At 40.6% G+C, this 18,564-nt stretch overlaps 1 protein-coding gene, 1 long non-coding RNA gene and 9 other non-coding genes across 11 annotated transcripts in view; 9 read left to right on the plus strand and 2 right to left on the minus strand.

Annotated features, from left to right (window-relative positions):
• Positions 1–1,817: 1,817 nt before the first annotated feature.
• LOC108182894 (uncharacterized) overlaps positions 1,818–18,564 on the minus strand; it is a 63,021-nt gene continuing 46,274 nt past the window's right edge. The window contains exon 6 of the long non-coding RNA XR_012401120.1: positions 1,818–2,250. This is a non-coding gene — a long non-coding RNA (uncharacterized lncRNA). The remainder of the gene's footprint in view (positions 2,251–18,564) is intronic.
• trnal-caa (transfer RNA leucine (anticodon CAA)) lies at positions 6,631–6,703 on the plus strand. The gene has a single exon. It is a non-coding gene; the product is annotated as a tRNA-Leu (tRNA).
• Positions 8,927–13,085, plus strand: LOC141381246 (uncharacterized). Its single transcript, XM_073944814.1, has 2 exons — positions 8,927–12,579; positions 12,819–13,085. The coding sequence occupies exons 1-2, from the start codon at positions 11,901–11,903 to the stop codon at positions 13,043–13,045; spliced, it is 906 nt and encodes a 301-aa protein (XP_073800915.1). The 5' UTR covers positions 8,927–11,900; the 3' UTR covers positions 13,046–13,085.
• On the plus strand, positions 16,074–16,145 carry trnaq-cug (transfer RNA glutamine (anticodon CUG)). The gene has a single exon. It is a non-coding gene; the product is annotated as a tRNA-Gln (tRNA).
• On the plus strand, positions 16,252–16,325 carry trnai-aau (transfer RNA isoleucine (anticodon AAU)). The gene has a single exon. It is a non-coding gene; the product is annotated as a tRNA-Ile (tRNA).
• trnaf-gaa (transfer RNA phenylalanine (anticodon GAA)) lies at positions 16,414–16,486 on the plus strand. The gene has a single exon. It is a non-coding gene; the product is annotated as a tRNA-Phe (tRNA).
• On the plus strand, positions 17,259–17,330 carry trnaq-cug (transfer RNA glutamine (anticodon CUG)). Its single transcript has one exon. It is a non-coding gene; the product is annotated as a tRNA-Gln (tRNA).
• On the plus strand, positions 17,437–17,510 carry trnai-aau (transfer RNA isoleucine (anticodon AAU)). Its single transcript has one exon. It is a non-coding gene; the product is annotated as a tRNA-Ile (tRNA).
• trnaf-gaa (transfer RNA phenylalanine (anticodon GAA)) lies at positions 17,599–17,671 on the plus strand. The gene has a single exon. It is a non-coding gene; the product is annotated as a tRNA-Phe (tRNA).
• On the minus strand, positions 18,052–18,124 carry trnaa-agc (transfer RNA alanine (anticodon AGC)). Its single transcript has one exon. It is a non-coding gene; the product is annotated as a tRNA-Ala (tRNA).
• trnaq-cug (transfer RNA glutamine (anticodon CUG)) lies at positions 18,444–18,515 on the plus strand. Its single transcript has one exon. It is a non-coding gene; the product is annotated as a tRNA-Gln (tRNA).

Raw genomic sequence — 18,564 nt, forward strand, 5'->3', positions numbered from 1 at the left:
TTAGTATAAATAATCAGCTTAGTATAAGTTCATTAAGGGCACATTTTAACTTGAAACAACAAGTATTACATCATTTTTTTCTGTAAAAAAACATGCATTTCTATACTTATCAACTAAAATACAAATGTAAAGTTTTAGAATGTGAGTGTGTACGTGCCTACTTGTTCATGTGTGTGCTTCTCTCTCTGTGTGTGGTGTTTCTGGGAAGGAAGAAAACTGCAGTAAAATTGGCCACATCAATCAAGTGGAAGAAAGTCCAAGCATTCAGTGACATGCCATTCAGCTGAAGCATTTATAATGTGTAAAACGTTTGGTGCAAGAGGGTTTCATTCCGTCTAACTGAAACTCTTTCATCTGTAATCAATTCAGTTTCTACAAAAGAGATTTTAGCTAAATAAAAAGAGTTCGGTCACTGAGTTAGCACATGCAAATATCCAAAACCCAAACGGGGGCTATGAAAAAAACAAATGAGATCCTTCCCTACATCTGAGTGTGCGATATACAAGTGAATATGATTGTATTTTGCCTGTGTTTCTTTGCTGCAGTTGTTGAAATAGTAACATTTATAGCATAGACACCCACAATGAACCCTCTTTCAACCTGCAGGGTTATGTGTTTGTTTGTGTTGTCATAGCTTTAACAGTGTAATGTTTCACTTTGCGATTTCATGCCTGGGATTTTTTCTACTACCTCACCCGGTCAATTATGGATGTTAAGATGTGTTTTTAATTCTCTTACTAGATATTTAAGACAATGCTTTTTCTTTTAAAAGCTTTACCCAGAAATACAGATGCATTTACGCTTTTTATTGTACTTTTGTGACCTATTTTCCTATTTAAGAACCAATTTATCATATTCAAATAAAATACTACCTTTTTAAAAATATATGTTTGTGAAAAGGATTGACTATAAAAGTGCTGATTTCTCTCTCTTTCTCTTTCTGTGTTTGTGGTGGCACACCTGTCCCGGCTCTGCACGCGAGCACCTGCTCTCTAGTTAAATCAAAGCTAATCATGGAGCTGACGGATGCTGACCTGCAGTATTTTCCTGTCACTGCTCTAAACCTGAGCCTCATTCTCATTTCACTCACCCAAAACATATACAAATAGTTGACCTTGCGCATGATTACGTACCATGCCACATGTGCAAACACACAAAGCCTAAATAATGGACACTGTGAAACTGGCATGATCTATAGTTCAGCTTCTTTCATATTACTGCAGCTTTTCAGGTATCAAGCTGCTTTATGAAACCTAGATAGATTTGAAATGGATTTGCATAATGCCAGTCTATATTGGACCTTAAACAATGTAGTTGTAGCTGAAGAAAGAAGTTACAGTGCTTAGCATAATTGACTACAGCCCATTTTGAAGATTAATGTGTTTATCCATTTCTCAGGGAATATAGGCAATGTATTTTGTTGCATTTAAACAAACAAAATTATTAAACATTTATATATATATTTATTACAATAATATTTTAGTCACCAAACATATTTAGAAATTCAAAGATTATACAATTAAATTCAAGCAAGATATTGCAAAAATTAAAACCTACAAAATTTCAACAAAGTTTTTCAATTTTTTTGCTTTTCTTGATATTTCCTTTTTTTTAAATTTGTCATTTATCATAAGTTATTTTTTTAGATAAGCACCAGATTTGGCTTTAGTACTGACTAATCTAATGTATATGCACAAATATAATATTGTACAGCTTACTATTAAAAATATGCATTTAAGGAATACATTTGAGGGGTGTAGTTATAGCTGTCCTGTCAGCTTTAGATGTTAAGAAGATGGTGTTTTTTTTTTTTTTTTGTGCTGTAAACGTAAATACATTTTGCATGCACTTCAAAAGTATAAGGAAATTCAGATACGATAATGGAATTTTGTTTTCGACAAGCTAAGCCATAGACCAGTCACAATAAACTGAACCATCTGACCAATCAGAGCGGAGTAGAACCAAAAAAGGAGGAGTTTAGAAAGATCTAGATATTATGATGCTGCAATATGAGATATTTATTTTACTTTGAATGCATTTGAATCTATTGTAGGAGATCTCCAAAACAAAATATCTATTTAAAATCTCATTTTCAATCTTGGAACACCAGATTCATTCTACTGAAGTTGTTTGGGTCATTTAGATTATTCACCTATAAGAGCAAATTCACAAATAGATTCATCATTTTACCTGCAAAAGGTTGGATGTTTTCACACTGGGCTTGCAAGGTTTGGCCGTCTGTTGATATATCTGGAGAAAAAAGCAAATGAATAAAAAAAGTAAAAGAAATAAATAATTTTATTAAATGTATTAATTTATTAGATTTGTTAAATATTTATAAAAATACAATTAAATAAAAATTTGATTAAATGAATTGCAATGTGAGTAACAAGAAAATAAAATAATATATAAAAGAAAATAAATAATAATAAAAAATAATAAAAGAAAATATTCATGTTAGTTTAAAACTAAATATTGTACAAATAATATTTTAGACTAATTCATAACATACATTTTTCACAGTATAATTGAATCTTTAAACAAGAAAATATGGATGCCTTTTACATTTTGAGATGGGGGTTCCTCGCACAAGGATGATGATATTTAGGACCTTGTGACACAATGGTAGTGCGTTTGACTTTTCAAATCATGTCCGGCTCACAGGAGTTGAGCTTAGCAATCGTTTGTAAAGTTGTGGAAGGCAAAATGGCGTGGCCTTATGGTTAGAGAGTTGTACTTGGGATCCAAAGGTTTCAGGTTAGAATTCTAGTACCATCAGAGATTACTGATGAAGAGAGTGTATATTTACCTCATAGCTGAGATGACTATTTTGAGCAAGGCATCAAACCCCCAACTGCTCCAGATGTGGGTTCATGGGATCTAGTTGCTTTAGATAAAAGTGTCTGCCAAATAAATTAATGTAAATGTATTTAGGGATCTGTGAGGTACCTAAAGGACTGAAAATGTTTTCCTCATTAAGAACCCTTTGAATACACTCAAACACATGGTTTGCTGTAACCTAATGCTGTGTTTAATATGGATAAACCCAACTGCTGGGTTAAAATGTATACATTAAATTGAATTCCACAAACATTGGATTCGTCCATATTTGATATAATGTTGGGTTACAATAACCCAGCCTTTTTAGAGTGCAGTAAAAAAAAAAAAAGGTGCGCTGATATTAAAGAGCCCCTAATGTGTATTTTAAAATGTCATATTTTGGTTTTGGGCATCTCCAGCAACAGGCTGATATACATGCGAGGTTAAAAACACTTTCATTATATTAAATATGCTTTTATTTTTATTTAATTATCCCAACAACTCCTATATGATTTGTTCAGTGATTTATCTGTTCCCAAACCTCTCCATAGCATGATGCTAATCTGTGCTGATTGGCTCGATGACCCAGTCTGTTGTTATTGGCTGACTGCATTCAGTGCGAGACAGAGAGAAACGCCCACCCCGGTTTATCAACATTGTTGAAGTAGTCTGAGCACAGTGTGTGTGTGAGCCCAACTCAGGAGTGCATTAAAGCGATTCAGTTTAACACCAACATATTGCTCTAAAAACCAAAAGTAAAAACAGTGATACACAATAAATATCAATCCACACAGTGGCAAAACTGAACTATTCTGAAACTTGACCACTGCATGTGTAGGAACAGCTCACACTGACCATAGCAACGACAATTGGCAGTGGATTGCCAGCTCACTAACACAAACTCACAAATCTGCAAATGTCACAAACGTGTCACATTTTCAATGTGGCCTTAGGCACGATATTTGAATAAAGAATTAACTAGATACAGAACAAACGCGTGGAGCGGTTACAAGTAACAAAACACAATTAAATACATATTTTGCAAGCTAGTGAAAACAAAGCACCCATTTTAATCCCACTTACACTTGTGAAACGGAGGAAGAAACTGGTCCACGACCTGTGTACTGATAAAGTTTGTCAAGCTCTGACAAAGTTTCATACATCAAAAGTTTTTTCTGATCCTTTAACAAATGACTGACAAATGCCCTGTTGCCGGGTAGATTATTGCATTAATCACCAGAACGTTCACTCATTAATGTCCATTCATCTTCAATCATGATCATTATAACACACACCTGCACTCTGCTAGTGTTCAAAGAGAAAGGCGTTTTCACGTTTTATCAGATCTGGCACTTCATATTTGGTAATTTTTTGTGATGACGTCGAAGATCTGGATGAACAACATTCGACAGATCATTTAAATGACTCTTGAGTCAAATCTTTTATTAATTTTTTTTTTTATAATTTTAAACAAGGTGCACTTTAGGATTTAAACCTCTGGATGTTTTCATTCTCTTAGAGCTGTGTTGCACACGGCATGGAAGGTCATTTTCAAAAACCCATAATAAGGGCTCTTTAAAGGTTCCTCGTGGAACAATCATCACCAAAAAATACTTTAGATTTAACGGTATGGTTAACATAATAAAAACATATTTCCACAATCTTTCAATATTGTTGCATTTCCCTCTATTGGTAATGAACTATTTAACTGTTTATATCAATTGACTGTAGAGCTCTGCAAAAGTTTAACATTTTCCAAGAAATTTCAATACATCATTCATTTATTTTGAGACAATACTGGCCGCATTTACTTTCATTTATTTATGCTTTGCTTAATGTGATTATGCCATAATTTTCCTCAAAGTTTGTTCTCATCTATATTTAAAATCCCTCAGTTGTCAAAAGTGTGCGGTTGAGCCATATACTAACACAGCGTTTTCAGAATATAACAGGATCTTTTACACCAATAAACAAATATTTTCTCAAATAAAGTCTTCACATACCTATGACCTGGTAATATGCCTAATTTGAACCAAAGGGCATATACACAGCACTTTATTGTCTGCACATTAAAGCATGCGTGTATCGCCATGTTTGATGTGTGTAAAGGTAATAGCCCTAATGAGATTGTCCCATTCTCTGTTAGGACGTAATGAGAGTAATAGTTGTGCTCCATCAAACAGATCTGTGCTTTCACTGTCTGCCCAGATCCTCAACCCAGGCCTCGTCTAATGACTGTTTATCACTACTTACCTTTATTAAAGGCCTGCAGGGGGAAAAAAGCTTGGAGGTGAAACGGCCCAGAGATCTCGTGTTTACAAGACAACAGCAACGTCATGTGTAGGTTTTGTCAATAAAAGCTGATTTGGTATAAAACCCAAGTCTAAAAACAGTTAACTTAAGCCTCGTTGACTACTTTTAGGCAGATGCACGCATGCTTTGACAAAGGAATTTCTATCCCTTAGGGCATGTCAAGGAGGGAAAGGTAGCTCAGACTGGATAATGAGTGAGTGAGTGCAGCATATGGATGAACAAATGAAAAATGTGTGGCACTCAATTTACGTCAATAGGCCTCAGGTGAATCACATTCTTCAGCAATGACATCCAAATTAAAGTGAACTGAATCATTATATTAGGAGCAAATTATGAATTACAGGAATTCCCTTAAGACTATTCTTTCTATATTCACATTTGCCATGTTATATTACATTGATTCATTAAAGGGGTCCTATTATGCTTGTGTTATTTTCCCCTCAACAATCCACATTATTACAGTACTTCTCTCCACACTGGCACAAATGGCTTGACTAGTTCTGGGATTGTTGTGATTGGTTAGCTGTCCTAGTGCATTGCAATTGATTAACAGCTTAAACGTTGTTTCAATACTGCCACACACCTTAACAAAGCAGCAAAGTCTGTTCTATGATAGTTGGCCCCGAGCTAAAGGTAGACAAGTGCATTACTTGATAAAGATAAAAATGTATCAGTGTTTTTCAAATGTTTGTTTTGGGTTGTAGACATTTGAACACATATTTACCAGCAAAACAAAAGATGCATGGCTTGTAAAATACATGTTGAATTCTATAAACACGGCAATGATAATCATTTTACACAATGTGACGATGCATTTTACACAACAGATACACAGTTTTAGGTAATTAGAACATTTACTTAATGCTTCCTCCAGTTAAACAGATACTTGCTTTCATGTATTTTGGGAGAAGTTCATGAGTTTGTAAATCCAGCAGCTCTAATCTCTCCACAGTAGTCCAGACTGACATATTGGCGCTCATCATTCATCATAGATCAACTAATATGATACTTATTGAGATGTTTAAACAACAAATATTTGAGAATTGGAGTATTTTAAAGATATAAACATTATACTTGATGTATGATGCATAGCATAAGACCCCAGCAAGCACAGGCCATTTTTATTATTGTTCATTGTCTTCCACCTGGGCAACAGCTTACAGCAATCTTGAGTTTCCATGGTGTTATGGTTAGGACTCTGGACTCTAAATCCAGCGATTTGAGTTCAGGTCTCGGTGGGATATGGTTTTTTGCCAGCACTGCACAAAAAAGCTGGAATATCATGCTTATCCCTTGAAGGCCGGAGAATGACAGTTACTCTGGGCTTTATAGGAACGTGAGAAGAAAGTGGCCGGTTAGCTCAGCTGGTTAGAGCGTGGTGCTAATAACGACAAGGTCGTGGGTTCTCTTAGTTTTAATCTCTTAGGACTCAGACGCATTGTAGGGCTCTGCTCTGTCTCACAGACATCCATGCTGCAGAAAGGCTGTGATACGGCAGCCGAAATAGCTCAGTTGGGAGAGCGTTAGACTCAAGATGTAAAGGTCCCTGGTTCCATCCAGGGTTTTGGCAAAGCAGTGTAAAGCCTGGTTTATACTTCTTCGTCAAGTGACCGGCGTAACCCACTACGCATGCAACGTGCGTAGCTGGGCGTTTATACTTCTGCGCGGTGTCTCTGTTGGTCTGAAAACACTTCCGAAACGCTAGTTGGCAGTGAAGTGTAAAAGTTCCTCTGTGTCAAGTTTCTTTGCTGCTGTTTTGCTCTTCCTGAACACTTCTGGGATGTACAAGTGGCTCAAACTCGCTCATTTTGAGGCAGGACGTGCAACAACTGTAACTAACTATGAGGTAAACACAAAATAAAACTTTTCATCCGGAGCTTCTTCACGGGACTCCACACTTGTAAACAATCGCTCCATCAGGCTCGCACCATTCTCGCGGATCTCGGTCCCGCCCAGACTCGTCAGCGCTACCAAGCCGACCAATCACACGTCTTTGCGACGTGTAGTTACATTTTTTGAGAAGTGCATGTCAGTGACGCCGATGGCCACGGCGAAGGGCTATGCGTCAGCGCCTAAGCAAACGCCGGCGTTTAACGCAGAAGTATGAATTAGCCTTAATAGTACTCTTTTGGGCACAAGGGTCAGGTGACCGAAACTCACCCAAAAAGCCTAGCTGCTTCACCCTTAAGTCCATCTGCTTCCACTTGACCAAAACGCTATCCTTTCTTCCAGATGGCCACGTCGCTTCTTGTGATGAATCCAATGGCCTGATCGACAGCACTCTGCTATATATTTAGCGCTTTGATGTCCCACTGCGGACGCGTCACTGAATAAAAGAAAACTGTGACTTGATAGGGCTTCTGAGATGTTGCAATGATAAGTACTACACAGGAACCGGCAAAGCTGACGTAAGAAGTTTCGCTTTCAATCCTCACGGTACCACCAGCTTTGCAATGAAAGCCATGAAAACAGAAGTGGAGAATGCGTGTATCGATCCCGCCACCTCTCGCCTGCGCCTGCAGCATCCTGTCTACAGAGCCAAAGTAAGCCCAAAGTAAGCCCACATGAGCCAATCACGTCTCACCTCGGTGGCTTACTTTTGACCAATAGAGTTTAACCCCTGTGGCTTACTTTTGACCAATCACGTTTGTCTTTGCGCTGACGTCATTTCGACTAATCGCGTTTCACTTCAGTGGCTTACTTTTGACCAATCGCATTTCTTTTTGCTGTGACGTATGTTTGACCAATCGCGTTTCTCCTCGATGGCTTACTTTTGACCAATCACACGACGCTTTTATTATAATCGTCATCTTTGAATCAGGTAAGCCAGATGTAACACTACTTTATTATTAGTTTATTATTAGTTTATTATACTGTGTGTATTTCTGTAAAATAATAAGTTACAATCAACAGCAAGTTAACGTTATGGCAGATGTTTTCTTCATAACTTGTAAAACGGTAATGTTTCCCATGATAAATACAGAGCAACATGTCACTAGTGATCAGAAAAGGTGGAATCATCGCCATTTGGTTAAATGATTAAACAAAATGTTCTGATATTTGTTTAGAATAATAATGTCCCCATTCGACCTAGCAATATTGGGCCCTATACTCGCGGTGTACACTCTAAAAAGTTAACGTTACTGTATTTAAATGTACAGTTACAGTTACTTATAATGTAGTTGCATGAAATACAGAGTTAAACAGTTTTTTCTTAAACATTTAATTTAGCAAATAATTCTATACTTTTAAAATAATTCTATTTTAGGTAAAACAAAGTTATATTTATAAAGACGACTGCACAAACTTTAAAAACATTTGAGTTTAACACTTGTTCAAGACAATATATGATATATATTTAGTAATTAGATTGTATTGTATTTTATATCTATTGTAAAAATATTATAAGCATATATTGTATTTTGTTTCTTTTATTACTTGTGTTTTCAGATATATTACACAACAGAATAGTTATATTAAATAGCTGAAGTACAAACATTTTATTTATAAAATAGTCATAATGTAAAGACTTAAGAGTTTAATGTGTATTTTATAACTTAATGTTTTAATTTCTGTTATTTATTTATATGAATTTTAAGTTGTACTACCATGCATATATTAGGCATATGTGTAGAAAATTCACCAGAAGTCCATTTTATGGTCATGGTCATATTTACTACTGCAATAATATGGATTATCTACCTTGTTAAATTATTGTTTCACACTTAATGTAAACTTATCTTTCTGATTGCTCTAGGTAATGTTCTCTCTAATGTTTTTTTTTTTTAGAAAAATGTACGCATACCCGATTTTCCGCCGCCAAACAGCGACATCAAGCAGACTTCTCCTGGGGCCATCTGCAGAGGCAGAACGCCTTGAAAGCAGGGAGTCTGGAAGGGCCAAACCCAAGGAAGAGGTGCTGGCAGAGGCCACTGCTTTTGTCAGCAGCAATAGTGGAGACCCCAGTGACCAGTTTTTAGTTCTGGCTCACTGCAAGATTCAGTTTGGCAAGTACCAGGGCCAAAGATTTAGATGGCTTCTTGAGCATGCTCTGGGGTATGCGGTGTACATGGTGCTTAGCATTTCTGATGAGAAGCTGCAGACAACACCCTTGTCAGAAAACAAATACCTGTTTCTTCAGTACACTTCCTCCATCAGGGAGATTGCAGAAGAAGTAGAGAAGTACCAGAGGAAACAGGAAATGCAAGCAGAAGCCAGGGCAAAAGGAGATACAGGGTGCTTGATGGTGGAGTTTGGTGACTTTAAGGGCCGGTCCATGAAAGATGTGTTTGAGGACCAGAGCAAGGAGGCCCAAGCCCTCATCAGGTACCTGGTTAAGGCAGATGCCAGGCCAAAAACCAACATGGCACTTTTCAAGACATATGTCCTGAAAAGACTGGCTTCTGCTGCTGCCTCTGCACCTCCACCTGCAGCATCCAGTGTCTCTGCACCTCCACCTGCAGCATCCAGTGTCTCTGCACCTCCACCTGCAGCATCCAGTGTCCCTGCTCCTCCACCTGCAGCCATCCAAACAGGTGTACAGCAGACTGCCACTGTGAAATCGCTGTTGGCACGGGGCAAGCTTTTGTCTCCTTCACAGATGGTAAAAAAACTGATGTCAACTGTTAAACCCTGTAAGTTGGAGAGTGAATACTGAGCATGATACAGAATTATCCCAACAGCAGTTATATATGTGTTTATTTATTGTTATGTCAAACTTTCTGTTTCCAGATCCAAAACTGCAGTCAACTGTATCTCCTCCTACAGCAGAACCCCCAGCCAAACGTATGGCCCAAATGCAGCTTTTTACTACTGGTAAGTAAGCACCATCGTATTGTACATTTGGCTGTGTGTATTTTTCACAGTAATATTTTTAAGATTTATGCTCCAGGCACTTCCAGATCCACAGCTGAAGATGATGAAGAACTGGTGTTTGCTGCATCACAATGTGAAGCACAGCTCTTTGCAGGTGTGGCACACGACACAAATGAAAATGTTATAACAATATTTTGTGAAAACACACTAAGTATTTTTTTTTACAAAAAATAATGAATCAAATTTTTATCTACAGTACAGAGTTGTCACATCATGCCTCAAGCGGGATGCATTCTTTGAGTGCACTTCTTCAAAACCTTAAGGATGTTCAAAGGTTTCAGTGTATTTATTTGCGTTTCCGAACTAATCATTATTGAACATTCATCAGATAACTTTTCCACGTCGCTTGCTCTTCTCACTCACTCTCTTAGATGGTGGTGATTCATTGCTGTCATTATCAGCTGAGCAGTTTTTCCTTACTGTATCTGTGTGCATGCTTCATGTCTTTGTGCTTCAATAATTTATACTAATCATGCCTCATTTTACTTACTCCATTTCATATGATTCTCATTCGCAGAGAATTGTGTTAATTCCATATCCCTTTCATCAATAAAGTGCACACTAATTTCTTTGCTTCCTAACAGTACCATTCTCTTAACTTGTATTTCTAAGTATACCCATATTAATAATAATACTTATCCAAAACTATTGCTTCACTGGCTGTTCATGGGCATAATTTGTGGCACCTTACTATCAAAAGCAACAGTCATCATAATATTGTTAACCCTAAATTGTTTGTTACTATTCACTCAGAGGCCTGTGCCAATCCGTCTCCATCAGCGGAAACAGCAAAAACACCAGATCTTCAACATCATCAGCCACCAGTTGAGCTTCCAGTTCACTGGAAAGATCAGCTTCCCCCTTTCCAGCATGAGTGGATCCGGAACATTGTATTTAAAACAAACTTAAAAACCGGCAAGCCAGAGCTAGTGTCCCAGCTGAAGCTTTGGTGGTATCCTCCCCAGCCCCCTCTAATTAACACGCAGCCACCTGCCTCTCCTGACCTCTTCTTCTGCCGACCACTTTTTCTGTGGATGCCGCTAAAGATGTGGTTGTTTCCACTTGTCTGTGTTCGCCTAAGCTGTGGTAAGCACAGACTAACAGCTGCAGGAATTTACCGCACGGTGCGCAAGGTCCTCGACATCGACGGCTGGTACGACCTTGCCACTGAGTATCTGGAGTGCAAGCGGTGCAAAAAGAAGTATTCTGTCTGGTCCGAGGACATCTTAGGACAGCTGGATATTGGCCACCGTAGTCAGTTCCCAGCTTTGCTGACATACAGGTAATTCATAATGCCAATATTTTAATTGTGTTAATTTTTAGCAAACAAAGCATTTCCCTGATTATAATGTTGTTTCCTTAGATACTCATGTGACAACCGGGTAGTTAGGATGATGAGGGAGAGGACACTGGGCAACAGTGTGACTCAGCTTTTCAAAAAGCTGATGGAGCAACACAGTGAGGCATGGACACAGCGAGTCTTGCAGTACCTGACTGCCTGTGAACCATTCACAAGGTCCTCCCTTGTGCAACCTCCTGTGTTTGCTGAGCCTCCCCTCTTACCTGCCATACCCAAACCTAAGTGGCTGTTAGCCGTCTATGCCAGGGATGTTCTGGGGCGACTGCACGAGGTCAAGGCCAAAATCACCTCCGTCTTTGGCTGTGTTCTAAAGATGGACTCCACTAAAAAGGTATGTTTATATCCAGACATTTGCCAGATATGGATATGTGTGCGTACATATTTAACACAGTTTTATTTTTCCTAATAGATCACAAAGAAACTTGCAGGTGCTGCTGCGGGAGCAGCTGCCTGGTGCACTAATGTGGGGAACGAACACGGTCAAGTCCTTGTCTCTGTGCTGTCAGCTGCCGAGGGTCATGGACTGGACCCAATGGCGGCCGGGCTGATGAAGCGTTACCGGGAGGCAGGAGAGGCAGCCCCGAAAGTAATGTACGTGGACAGAGATTGCTGCAGTCAGCACGGCCAGTCTCCGGTGAAGATCATGTTTCGGGAGTGGGATGAGCTTGAAGTGCGCCTTGACATCTGGCATTTTATGCGCCGGTTTGCTGCAGGTGTCACGACAGAAGCTCATCCGCTCTACGGGATCTTCATGGCACGTCTGTCCACGTGCATCTTTCAGTGGGATCCAGAAGATGTGGCCGCTCTTCGCCAGGCAAAGGAAGGTGAGCTGGCGGCAAAAAAGACTGGCCACATTTCACAAACGGCTCTCAGTGCTCGCATAAACCGGAGGGAGCTAGCACTGCACTGCCGTAGGAGGACCAGAGGTGTGGAGGAGACCACCTGTCTGATTGGAAAGCTGTTGGACCATTTTGACAGCGAGCATGGGAAGGACACTCTGGGTGTTCCTCTGCTGGACCACGAACGGATCCAGCAGATATGGAAGGAACAGCAGAAGCATATACAGTGCATTCAAGACCCAGAGAACTTTCCACTGTACATGAAGACAGGGACACTGAAGAAAGGCGGTGTGGAGCTGTGTTGTTACAGGTGTGCCCGTGGCTCTACATCTTTGGAGTCCTTCCACCTCCACCTAAACCGTTTTATTCCAGGTATTACATACATTTGGATTGTTTTATTTTGTAAAACATATAAGCACTGTGATAACTTCCATTACTTTAATGTAACATTATTAAACATTTAAATAACATTTGTGATGTTATCAGCATTGACAAAGCTGTCTTGCCTGACAAGTAACTCTGTTTATAATGACAATAATTTTAATGTTAGTACATAACCTAATAACATGCTAATTAATTCTTCACATATTTTTAACTATTTTAATTTCCAGGGACCAGTGCCAGTGATGCGCATTTTCAGGCCTATCTCCTTGAGGGCTTGATGCGCTGGAATGATGACCGGATGGAAAGCACCATAAAAGGAGCATCCTCCATACGGTCATATGGCAGTGCCATGAGAGAGGCTGTGGACAGGCTTAGCCGAGCAGTCTTAGGGAAGCCCTGGGATAACCGTTATCACCCTCCTGGAGCATATACAGGCAAGAAATTCATTAACTAGTTGTTATATAAGTGATTTATTAAGCTTTAATGTACTTCACAAAATGTTTATCTAAAAATTTACTTTATTATTAGTTTTATTTAATATATGTTTTTTTTTTATTGTTTTATTCTTTAAGGTGAATTGCTGGGAATAGAGTACCTTTACAGCCAGACCGGCAAAACCCTGACTCCGGTGCTCCAGAACCCAGAGGAGGAAGACAGGCTGGTGGAGGAAGTAGATGACGAGGATCTACAAGATGAGGGGTTTGAGGAGGAGATCATGGAGGACATCACAGTTCCAGTGCTGTATGAGGATGACCCCTGCCGTGATCTCAGAAACAGCCCCTCATCTTCGCCTCTGCCTCAGTCCCCAGCATCACTGGCTGAGCCGTCCACATCAGCTGGTGGAGAAGGACAGCTTCCTAGCCGAGCCCCCTCAGTGCCGTCACAGCCATCCGACTCTGGAGACAGTCTCTCTGTTGAGGCTCAGGTAAGATACATTAAGAACTTAATTTGATTTAGTCTTTTTTTATTCCACATATACTAAATTTATTCTGTATTTACCAGGGAGTAGTCATTGGACCTGATGGCATTGCTGGGTGGGACAAGGTCCAGGATCTGGCTGCTTATTTGGTGGGTCTTCGTGAGGCTCCTTACCTCACTGACCTGCAGGTGACAGAGGCCATCCAGCTGTGGACAGCTCTCCTGGATGTTGATAAACAGCGCATCAACTACCAGCCTTGACATCAGCCTCAGCTGACGCATGGGCGCTTTAAGGCACCGAAGCGCTCCGGAGTCACTCCAGGTGTGGAGAGCGTCAAGCGATGTCTGATTGGACATCCTGGGGGTCCGGCACAGTGGCCAAGCACCAGCCGCTTGGTTGAGGCCATTTGTACAAAGCTGTGTGCCGTACACAAGTCCAAGTACTCACTCAGGGACTGACTCCACTTAATCCAATTGCTGTGGCAGATACGCAGCTTCCTTTGCCGAGGGAAAAATTGGACGAGGCACCGTCAACATCAGGCCCCAAACACCAGTTTGTTTTTCCTCCAAATAAAGAAGGACAGGCACCTCTTCTTCGGCCTGGACGAAAGTCTGCTTCTGCAACCACCACAGTTTGCTCTTTCCTGCCAGATGCCACCACGGTGTGCTCCTTCCCACCGGCCCCCACGACGGTATGCCCCATCGCGCCAACCCCCACCACAATCTGCCACATTGCACCGGCCCCTACCATGGTGTGCCCCGTCACACCGACCTTCACCACAGTGCGCTCCATTGTGTCTGCCCCCACCACGGTGTGCTCCTTTCCACCTGCACCTGCTCCACCTGCACCTGCTGTTCCTCCACCTGCACCTCCTGTTCCTCCACCTGCACCTGCTCTACCTGCGCCTGCTGTTCCTGTGTCCCGTTACACCCAGAGGAACAGGCGCAGACGGGAACAGGAGAAGGAAAGTGGAGTCCACAAAAGGAAGTATGTGCGTGCGGTTACTTTTAATGTTTGCAGCAAATGTGGGCAACCCAAGACTAAGGAGTTTGGCCATAGCCGATTTGGTAATGCCACATTTTGTCTGCAAACTTCAAATGGCAAATCCTTAGAGGACTGGTTGGCAGAAAAGCGCCAGCAAAATAAAGGACAAACTCCAGCTCCAGAATAAAGTACAAATTATTAGTATATATTTTTGTAAATGTTACATGGGTACTCTCTCTTTCCCTCATTTTATTTAATTTTTGTGTGTTAATATGTAGCCTTTTAAAGTAGCACTTTATAGACTTTATAGACTTTTATATTACATAGGCCCACTCTTATTTTGTCTTGTGTGTACTTATTTAATATTTGTGTGCATTTTATGTAAAAATATATTTATATTTCTTAAAAAAATAACATTTTATACATTGCTTAAAAACTATATTTTATATATTACGTGCCCCCACTCTTGTATTTTATTATTTATTCATATTATTGTTTAATATATTGTGTGTATAAAATAAATATATATATATAGAGTATTGTTTTTATATAATGTGTATAATAAATAAATATATTGTATTGGTTTTTATTTATTGTATATTATATAGTTTATATATTAAGATATGTTTTTTTACATTGTTTTACAATTTATATATTTGTATTCATTTTAATAAACCATTTTGCATATTACTTGTTTTTGTGTGCATTCATTTAAAGTTATTATTACATAAAGAAATATAAAATATATTAATATATATATATATATATATATATATATATATTTATAAATACATCAATATATATATATATATATATATATATATATATATATATATATATATACTTAAGCATGCATACATATGTTTAATTGAAACATTTTCATTCATTTTTAATTAACGTAATAAGCTTTTTAAGAACAATATCCACATAATATAAGTAATATCAATATAATTGCCTGTGTTACGTCAGTAAAATTTCAACAAGAGCGCAGCTGATTGGCTCCACTGAAACCGACACTGATTGGATATTGTGTTACACAGATCGTGTGTTCGAATCCAGCACGCAAAAAATGACATTTAGAATGACATGCAATATGCAACCAAAACACCACATTATGCACAGTCACAAAGCCGCGAACACTACTGCAAGCGAAATTTGTCGCATTTTTCCGTTTTTTGCGACTTGTTCGCTTGCGAGTGAGCGAGAAGATTGGGCCCCTTCCTTTGCGCAGCGAGCGCTCTACCATTTGAGCTAATTCCCCTAGGTGGGGTCAGTCTTGCCGATTTTTCGACGTGGTCAAAAAAGAAAAAAAATAGATCATATCTGCTGTGTTGGCCTCTTTGCCCTGCCCGCCATTTAGTCGTCAAATAGCCTGGAATAGAGCTCTTTTCTTTTGAAGGCCCTACCTGGTCCTGCTCCAGTATACGTGTGAGGAGCCCTGCATGCCGAATGACGAGTTACTCAGAAATCAATGCAAATTGGTATCGCCTTGGATTGACATTCTGCTACTTTCCTCCAAGGCTGTTTTTTTTTTTTTATTCATTCTCTTCCACCCGAGCAGCAGCATTGAGCAATCTGAGGTTCCATGGTTTAATGGTTAGCACTCTGGACTCTGAATCCAGCGATCCGAGTTCAAATCTCGGTGGGACCTGGGTTTTTGCCAGCACTGCACAAAAAAAGCTGGAATATCATGCTAGTCCCTTAAAGGCCGGAGGATGGCAGTTCCTCTGGCCTTTCTCGGAGAGTTAGAAGAAAGTGGCCGGTTAGCTCAGCTGGTTAGAGCGTGGTGCTAATAATGCCAAGGTCGCGGGTTCGAGCTCCGTATTGGCCAAACTTTCACTCTCTTAGGAGTCAGATGCATTTCGGGGCTCTGCTCGGTCTCACAGAGATCAATGCAGCAGGAAGTACGTGTTATGGCAGCCGAAATAGCTCAGTTGGGAGAGCGTTCGACTGAAGATCTAAAGGTCCCTGGTTCGATCCCGGGTTTCGGCAAAGCAGTGTTATAGTTCTGTTTTGGACACAAGGAGCAGGTGACCGAAACTCACCCAAAAAGCCTAGCAGCTTCACCCTTAAGTCCACCTGCTTCCACTTGACCAAAACGCTATCCTTTCTTCCAGATGGCCACGTCGCTTCTGGTGATGATTCCAATGGCCTGATCGACAGCACTCTGCTATATATTTAGCGCTTTGATGTCCCATTGCGGACGTGTCACTGAATAAAAGAAAACTGTGACTTGATAGGGCTTCTGAGGTGTTGCAATGATAAGTACTACACAGGAACCGGCAAAGCTGACGTAAGAAGTTTCGCTTTCAATCCTCACGGTGCCACCAGCTTTACAATGAAAGCCAATGTGAAAGGCATGAAAACAAAAGTGGAGAATGCGGGCATCGATCCCGCTACCTCTAGCATGCTAAGCGAGCGCTCTACCATTTGAGCTAATTCCCCTAAGTGGGGTCAGTCTTGCCGATTTTTCGACGTGGTCAAAAAAGAAAAAAAATAGAACATATCTGCTGTGTTGGCCTCTTTGCCCTGCCCGCCATTTAGTCGTCAAATAGCCTGGAATAGAGCTCTTTTCTTTTGAAGGCCCTACCTGGTCCTGCTCCAGTATACGTGTGAGGAGCCCTGCATGCCGAATGACGAGTTACTCAGAAATCAATGCAAATTGGTATCGCCTTGGATTGACATTCTGCTACTTTCCTCCAAGGCTGTTTTTTTTTTTTTTATTCATTCTCTTCCACCCGAGCAGCAGCATTGAGCAATCTGAGGTTCCATGGTGTAATGGTTAGCACTCTGGACTCTGAATCCAGCGATCCGAGTTCAAATCTCGGTGGGACCTGGGTTTTTGCCAGCACTGCACAAAAAAAGCTGGAATATCATGCTAGTCCCTTAAAGGCCGGAGAATGGCAGTTCCTCTGGCCTTTCTCGGAGAGTGAGAAGAAAGTGGCCGGTTAGCTCAGCTGGTTAGAGCGTGGTGCTAATAATGCCAAGGTCGCGGGTTAGAGCTCCGTATTGGCCAAACTTTCACTCTCTTAGGAGTCAGATGCATTTTGGGGCTCTGCTCGGTCTCACAGAGATCAATGCAGCAGGAAATTCGTGTTATGGCAGCCGAAATAGTTCAGTTGGGAGAGCGTTAGACTGAAGATCTAAAGGTCCCTGGTTCGATCCCGGGTTTCGGCAAAGCAGTGTTATAGTTCTGTTTTGGTCACAAGGAGCAGGTGACCGAAACTCACCCAAAAAGCCTAGCAGCTTCACCCTTAAGTCCACCTGCTTCCACTTGACCAAAACGCTATCCTTTCTTCCAGATGGCCACGTCGCTTCTGGTGATGATTCCAATGGCCCGATCGACAGCACTCTGCTATATATTTAGCGCTTTGATGTCCCATTGCGGACGTGTCACTGAATAAAAGAAAACTGTGACTTGATAGGGCTTCTGAGGTGTTGCAATGATAAGTACTACACAGGAACCGGCAAAGCTGACGTAAGAAGTTTCGCTTTCAATCCTCACGGTGCCACCAGCTTTACAATGAAAGCCAATGTGAAAGGCATGAAAATAAAAATGGAGAATGCGGGCATCGATCCCGCTACCTCTCGCATGCTAAGCGAGCGCTCTACCATTTGAGCTAATTCCCCTAGGTGGGGTCAGTCTTGCCGATTTTTCGACGTGGTCAAAAAAGAAAAAAAATAGATCATATCTGCTGTGTTGGCCTCTTTGCCCTGCCCCCCATTTAGTCGTCAAATAGCCTGGAATAGAGCTCTTTTCTTTTGAAGGCCCTACCTGGTCCTGCTCCAGTATACGTGTGAGGAGCCCTGCATGCCGAATGACGAGTTACTCAGAAATCAATGCAAATTGGTATCGCCTTGGATTGACATTCTGCTACTTTCCTCCAAGGCTGTTTTTTTTTTTTTTATTCATTCTCTTCCACCCGAGCAGCAGCATTGAGCAATCTGAGGTTCCATGGTGTAATGGTTAGCACTCTGGACTCTGAATCCAGCGATCCGAGTTCAAATCTCGGTGGGACCTGGGTTTTTGCCAGCACTGCACAAAAAAAGCTGGAATATCATGCTAGTCC

Source organism: Danio rerio, chromosome 3 (genome assembly GCF_049306965.1).
Source record: "Danio rerio strain Tuebingen ecotype United States chromosome 3, GRCz12tu, whole genome shotgun sequence".
In the NCBI taxonomy this organism is placed as follows: Eukaryota; Metazoa; Chordata; class Actinopteri; order Cypriniformes; family Danionidae; genus Danio; species Danio rerio.

What these genes read in the sequence shown, in the direction of transcription:
- LOC141381246 (XM_073944814.1), top strand. Translation starts at nt 11,901, where the DNA reads ATGGCGGCCGGGCTGATGAAGCGTTACCGGGAGGCAGGAGAGGCAGCC. An exon ending in CCTAAACCGTTTTATTCCAG is followed by an intron (nt 12,580 to 12,818) that starts GTATTACATACA and finishes TTTAATTTCCAG; the next exon opens with GGACCAGTGCCAGTGATGCG.